The 7,678-nt window shown below is 38.7% G+C and overlaps 1 protein-coding gene across 1 annotated transcript in view; it reads right to left on the reverse strand.

The window, feature by feature from the left end:
- Positions 1-2,738, reverse strand: part of nt5c2a (5'-nucleotidase, cytosolic IIa) — a 29,632-nt gene extending 26,894 nt beyond the window's left edge. The window contains exon 1 of the mRNA XM_053332927.1: positions 2,615-2,738. Coding sequence (XP_053188902.1) covers positions 2,615-2,715 — 101 coding nt within the window. The 5' untranslated portion in view covers positions 2,716-2,738. The remainder of the gene's footprint in view (positions 1-2,614) is intronic.
- Between the last annotated feature and the right edge of the window lie 4,940 nt (positions 2,739-7,678).

The raw sequence follows: 7,678 nt of genomic DNA on the forward strand, positions 1-7,678 counted from the left end.
CTAGAACACTGCGCCCCCTGCATGCAGGCCTACTTGTAGTTCCTACTATCTCTAAATGTAGAATAGGAGGTAGAGCCTTCAGTTATCAGGTTCCTCTCCTGTGGAACCATCTTCCAGGTTGGGTCCCATTTAAAAGTAGGCTTAAAATGTTCCTTTATGTTAAAGCTTATAGTTAAGGCCAGCCAGGCTTGTCTTGGACCAGTTTTATGCTGCTATAGGCCTAGACTGCTGAGAGACCCATGATACTCCAAGGTCCTCTTTCCTCCTCCTCTCTCTCAGTCAAGACAGATGGTCACCCACTTAGAGCCTGGTTCTGCCTGAGGTTACTTCCTGTTAAACAGGAGTTTTTCCTTACTGCTGTCACCAGGTGCTGCTCGTGTGGGAATGTTGGATCTCTTTAAACTAACTTGAAGAGTACAGTCTAGACTTGCTCTATGTGTAAAGTGCTTTGAGATAACTTTTGTTGTAATTTGGCACTATATAAATAAAGACTGAATTGAATATTGCCCTGCCCTACTACGAAGCACATTTGAATTTGGTACGTTTAAAACTGTGATACACGTATACATTCAGACATGGACATCATCAGCATATTTAAGATGCTTGTTTTTATGTAAGTTTAAGTTTATTCATGTAGCACTTTTCATACAGTAGTTGTTAGGCAAGGTGCTGTACAATGAACAACCATAGATAGATGTTGGTAAGGCAAGTGCTTCCTTGGCTTTTAAAAGTGATCACTAAGGATGCCTCTTTGATTTCTGCTGGTAGGGTGTTCCAGGTTTTGAGCGTAGACCAGACATGTTCAAACTAGTCCATAAAGGGTTGTGTGCCTGCAGGCTTTTGTTCCAATCAAAGAGTACACGATTCAACTAATCAACTGTCTGAAGACTGAGATCAGTTGATTAAAAGAGTCAGACTTGCTCCGCTACTGCTTAGTTGGAATGAATGATGCAGTCACATCAATCTTTGTGGACTAGTTTGGACATGCCTGGTGTAAACTATACGGTGCTGTTGTTGGGGGGGGGGGGGGGGGGGGGTTAAATATTATTTGACTTACCCACCACAACTCTAATATAGTTTTGATGCAGTTACTATCAAGTCAATTGTTAATGCTAAGTGCTAAGTGTAAATGACCCCATTACAATGGGTTTTATCTTTGTGAAGTTTGCATTCATCAATGCATTTGTTTATTGCTTTTATTTTATTTACCATGAACATGGAAGTGCTTTACTAGATGCACGTAATGTGTAAATTAATACTAAGTCACTCTGGTGACAGTGCACAGATCCTTTTTTCTCGTGTAAATGTCACATACGAGTCTCCTTCAGTAGGTAACTGTGGCCCATACAGGGGTCAGGCTGCTAGCTATTGAGATCAATCAATCTTTATTTATACAGCGCCAAATCACAACAAAAGTTATCTCGAGGCACTTTACATATAGAGCAGTTCTAGACTGTACTCTTTAATTTAATTTAAAGAGACCCAACATTCCAACAGGAGCAGCACTTGGTGACAGCAGTAAGGAAAAACTCCCTTTAATAGGAAGTAACCTCAGGCAGAACTGGACTCTAAGTGGGCGACCATCTGCCTTGACCAGTTGAGGTTGAGAGAGAAAGGGAAAGAAGGAGAGGAGGAAGAAAGGAGAAATAAAGAGGACAGGGAGAAAGGGAGAAGAGGGAAAATTGAGATGAGAGTTCAGGAGTACAGTAAGTCCCAGTGGTAATGTCTCTATTCACACCAACTCACATCTGAGTCAGGTATCGGTTTGTTCAGCTAAATCTCAATAAAACAAATGATACTGCACTCTTTGTCCTCATACTGAATTGGTGCGAAATGCATTCTGGGATACTTAAGTCATCTTTAGCTGACCAAGTCACCTTCAGTCAGTCAGTCAGTGACAGACAGACATTCAGGTTTGGGTTGGCTCCAATGTTGCAGTTCAGCCAAAAATGTTATCCTTTAAAATATTCAAACAAAGAGGGCAGTAAAACACTGCTGCTCAGCATGCTGGAAAAAAATGACTTTTTATATGGATATCATAACTGTTGGATAACACAATTGCTTTGGAGTAGAGGTTTTTCTACATGTCTTACAATCAGGAGAGATGTGTACAAGATTTAAGAGATTTCATAAAGGAAAAAAGTACACAATAAAAACAGTATTTAGTTTTTGGTATGGTATATATTGGAAATTTAAATTGTGATATTCAAATAAATTTGTATTTTTTACAAACCAAAGACCATGCTGATCTACCAACACTAATTATATGAAAAGCATAAAAACAGAGAAGCAGCCAGCTTTAAATGTTGCAGGATTATTTTCAGAATTACTGAAAATTCTGGTTCATGTCAGATTGTCAACAGCCAAACCGAAATAACCACATTCCTCCAAAACAACAAGAAGCTTAAACATAAAACAATTTGGTTTTTTATCATACATCATTATTATTTAACAATCATGATGCTGTGCAAATGTCCAATAGTGGATACAACTCAAACACACACAATGAAAATTCGTAAACGGACTCAAACACGGGTGTGACCTTTGTGTCAGAAACAACTGGTGGATGCTAAAATAGTTTGCAGCACTTTTCTGCGGTGTGACTAAAATGTACCTGTGGTGAGCTTCACGCCGATACTTCTTCATGGTCACACCGTCCATGTTGGCTGGGAGGTCGGCATAGTTTTGCAGACGATCACTCCATGAAGTCGTCATCTTATACCATTAAAAGCAGGTTCTGGGAAGAAAAGAGCTGCTTATTAAACTCAGACCCATACATACAGTGACACTTCAGTCTTTGTTTAGGATTATTGTGTGAAATGTTCTAAAATTCTATTCTGACCAGAACAAACTGTAAGCATAAACAGAGCAATACAAACAATGAATTACAGAGATTGGCATGTAGTGAGCAAGTTTTCACCTTTGAATTTGAACATGAAATTTGTATAAAGACCAGGTTATACCAATCTGCTGCAAAAAGGCCAATGTCCAAATGTATTGTGAGACAGTTTTTCTTACTCATCCTGTCCATGTCGGCTACAAAGAGCTCTTAAAGCAATTCCACAAAATCTATTGTGTAAAAATATATTTCAGTCTTTTTAGTACAAAACTTCCTCTGTATTTCTCTCCCTCTACCATGGATCAGCAGACAAACACTGTTGAAGCACAAAGAGGACATTTCATACAAATATGACTACATTGTCAAGGGTGTAAGATTTTCAGTTTTTGTTTATAAATGAATCGATAAGTTGTTTGGTCCATAAAATGCCTGAAAATGGTGAAAAATGCTGATCAGGGTTTCCCGAAAGCCAAGGTGACGTCTTTTAATGTCTTGTTTTGTCCACAAACCAAAAATATTCAGTTTCCTATAATAGAGGACTAAAGAAAGAAAATAATAACATTTGAGAGGCTGGAATCTGATCATTAGGAATAGTTTAAAAAAAATAAAAGATTAATCAATTAGTAAAATAGTTGTCGATGAGTTGAATAGTTAATTAAGATACACTTGAAAAAGAAACAGACAGCAAACAGGAATGTAAGACGCAATGACATTTAGAGACTGCTTTAGACTCTAAAGTGATGTTTCTGATAGAGTTACAGTTTAACATCAGTTTAATATGAGTTGACAGTCATTTACAGCAGATCATATAGGTCAGATTTGTAAACCGAGTATAGCGTATAGCGTAACGTTAATGCTTCTTTCATTCAAGAGCTGTAACATCGAGGCAAAACTAAAGTTAGCTCAGTGCCCTGTAAAGGTAGTGTAACTTCAGATGAAGCTTGACAGCTAACATTAGCAAGATAAGTGGCTGTTCCTTTAGGTTTCTATTATCTTTCTAACGTTGCTGGAAGGTTATGTCATCTGAAACCAACCGTTCTATCAGGTCTATTCAGGTTAGCTTCATATTGGTGTGCGTGTGTGTGTGTGTGTGTGTGTGTGTGTGTGTGTGTGTGTGTGTGGGGGGGGGGGGTTGGGATTAAAAGAGAAACATAAATTATATTTAACAGTGGATTTGTTTTTTCATCATTTAAGTTACATTTCTGAAAACACATCATAGCAGAAGCCTTAAAAAAGAAAAAAGATTTCACTGAAAAAAATCACTGTTACTTCTGGTCAGTTTGAGGACAGGTGAGAGAACAATAATCATTTTGTATTTGAAAGAAAAATGGAGTGAAGAAAAAGTATAAAGATGTTGTGTGATTGTATTTATAAAAAGGTGAAAATCTACCTTCGTTTTAAGTGAGAAAGAGGAGATCTACACGGCTACAACCTATAAAGCGGACAATAAAATCGTGCTGTGATTTTCTAGCCACAAGATGAGTTAAATGGACTTTGCTGTGTGACATCTCTGGACTCTCCTTCATCATTTAACCTGAGTCAAGAATCGACTGGACCAAGTGGCTTTTGACCTAGACTTGCTCTAATGTGGCCTTTACGGAGAAATATCAGCAAAATCGCCCTTTGTTCATTTTTCATAAGACAAACAAAGCTTCCATAAATGTGACAGTGGGTTTAAACAGCGTTGAAGCTTCTACTGCGATGTCTTTCCCTTTAACGCCGAATAGGAAGCTAACTTCACCGTTAGCCAGCTAACAAATCCAACTGTTAAGTCAGCTAATATAACTTTATTAAAAACGTCTGAGAACAGCGCATTCAAATATAACTGAATCAGCTATATGCTCTATGTTTTACTTGGGATAGTAATAACTTGTTTTACAACCGTGGTATTATTAACAGACACACTGACTGACTGTTGACAAAGACACAACACTTACCCTCTTTCTCCTGTTTTTGGAAGAGTTACTGTGTCACGCATGCGCACACTTCCCCACCGTCTTCTTCCGAGTTCTCCTGCAGCCCGCTGAAGTCGTGGTACTCACCTTTACATTAGATGACTTTACTGCCATCTTCTGGACTTAATTAGCCTATCTATTTAGTTCAGTTTCTTTTTTTATTAACCAACAAATGTTTCAAAAAGGGGCACTGCATCTGTTTTAAACATGTAGAAAAAAATCCAAGTAGGAGTACTAAGGTATACCAACATTTTCTTACAAATAAAAACATCTGAAATACATTTTCACATCATTTTGATGAGTTGAAAAGTTCAAATTACTTCTAAACATGTATTGAAATGATTGTGTATTGTATTGTGGAATAAACAAAACTTGGAAAAAGTTATCATAAAATGACCTCTGGAGCAACCAAAAATCATACCTGAAGATGCTCTTCCATGAACACATCAATCATCATCAATATTTATATAGCGCCAAATCACAACAAAAGTCATCTCAAGACACTTTACACATAGAGTAGACTGTACTCAGTGTACTAGTTTAATTTTAAAGAGACCCAACATTCCCACATGAGCAAGCACTTGGTGACAGTGACAAGAAAAAACTCCCTTTTAACAGGAAGAAAACTCAGACAGAACCAGACTCAGAGTGGGAGAACATCTGCCTCGACCAGTTGGGGTAGAGAGGAGAGAGAGGAAGGAGAGGAGAGAGAAGCACAATGAAAATCAACATTGAAGTTAGAAGGTCCGGGACTGGAATCTGTCATCCCGAAATCTACAGGCCCAGATTACCTGTGAGACCAGAAAGCACAGACAACTCCGGGGAAGAAGTTTAGGTTATTGAATGCATTAATAGTACATTAATGTTAATGGTTATAGATGGATGGATAGAGAGAGAGAGGGAGGAGGAGAGAGTAGCTCAGTGCATCATGGGAGTCCCTGGTAATCTAAGCCTATAGCAGCATAAACTGGAGCTGGTCCAGGACAATCCTGGCCGCCCCTAACTATAAGCTTTATCAAAAAGGAATGTATTAAGCCTACTCTTAAACGTAGGGAGGGTGTCTGCCCCCCGGACCAAATCTGGAAGATGGTTCCACAGGAGAGGAGCCTGATAGCTGAAGGCTCTGCTTCCCATTCTACTTTTAGAGATACTAGGAACCACAAGTAGACCTGCATGCTGGGAGTGCAGTGTTCTGGTAGGTACATAATGTACTATGAGCTCTTTAAGATATGATGGAGCCTGATCATTAAGAGCTTTGAAAGTGAGGAGAAGGATTTTAATTTCTATTCTGGATTTTACAGGAAGCCAGTGCAGTGAAGCTAAAATGGGAGGAATATGATCTCTCTTTCTAGTTTTTGTCAGTATGCGTGCAGCTGCATTCTGGAGCAGCTGGAGAGTTTTTAGAGACTTGTTAGGACAGTCTGATAATAATGAATTACAATAATCCAGTCTAGAAGTAACAAATGCATGGACTAGTTTTTCAGCATCATTTTGAGATTTTTGTAATATTACGCAGATGAACAAAGGCAGTCCTTGAAATTTGTTTGATGTGTGAATTGAAGGACAAATCCTGATCTAACAGGACGAGGACAGAGAGAAGTCCATTGTCTGATGAAGTTAAGAGGTTATTTATAACTTTTACTAGTGCGGTCTCTGTGCTATGATGAGCTCTAAATCCTCAAATAAACTATTACTATGTAGAAAGTTCCACATCTGATTGGTAACTGTGGCGACCCCTACTGGTGTTGCCAGTATGGTCTTGTGCAAATGGCTGGTTGGCAGGGGGTTGGGCCAGCAGGTAATCAGGTAATCGGGTAACTGGAGGCACCTGGGCCAGTGATCTGGTTTCCTATATATATAAGCACCATCTCATTCACTCTCTCTCTCTTCCCTTACAGACAGAGGCCTGTTATCCCGGGTGATGCGGCAGCTTTAGTTTGTTTTGTTTGTGTTCTTATGATTTCCTTTTGTGCACCATACAACATCCACACACCATATTTACCATGCATGCACATCCTACACCACTGATCTTACTGACTTCCACACCTCACGTTATTGTATGTCCTAAGTTGTCTTTATGATTTTGGTAAATAAATATAATTTGTTACTTCTTTAAATGGTGCATCTCCATTGTTTTGTCATGGCCTTGAGCCAGCTGTGACAGTAACTGCTTTCTCAAGGATCTTGGAGAGAAAGAGGATGTTAGATATAGGTCTATAGTTATTAATAATAATAATAATAATAATAATAATAGGTGCAATTTATATAGCACCTTTTACATACCCAAGGATGCTTTACATAGAATAAAACAAACAAATAAACAAAACAACAACAACTCAAATCAAGATGGAGCAGAAGATAAGGAAGAGAAGTGTTCGTTTTTAACTGGGACGTGAAAATGGAGACAGAGGGGCAGTCATGGAGGGATTGTGGGAGAGCATTCCAGAGCTTGGGGGCCATGGCACTGAAGGACTGGCCTCCTAAGGTGGACAGTTTGGTACGTGGAACTGTGAGGCGGTTGTGGAGGTGGAGGATCTGAGAGACTGAGACTACTAATAAGGAAGTGCTAACTGAGGGAAAGACTTCATTGAGCAGCCTAGTTGGAATCAAGTCTAAGAGACAGAACGATGGTATGGATGAAGTAATCATTGAAGTTAATTCTGTAAGGTCGACTGGAGAGAAACAGTCTAAATATGTATCAGGTTTAACAGTGATTTCTAAGTTTCCTGTGTTAGAAGATAAATCAGTGCTTATTGAGGGCAGGAGGTGATTGATTTTGTCCCTAATAGTTAACATTTTATCATTAAAGAAACTCATGAAGTCATCACTACTGAGAGTTATAGGAATACATGAATCAGTAGTTTTATGACTCTTTGTCAGTTTA

Source organism: Scomber japonicus, chromosome 14 (assembly GCF_027409825.1).
Source record: "Scomber japonicus isolate fScoJap1 chromosome 14, fScoJap1.pri, whole genome shotgun sequence".
Classification (NCBI taxonomy): domain Eukaryota; kingdom Metazoa; phylum Chordata; class Actinopteri; order Scombriformes; family Scombridae; genus Scomber; species Scomber japonicus.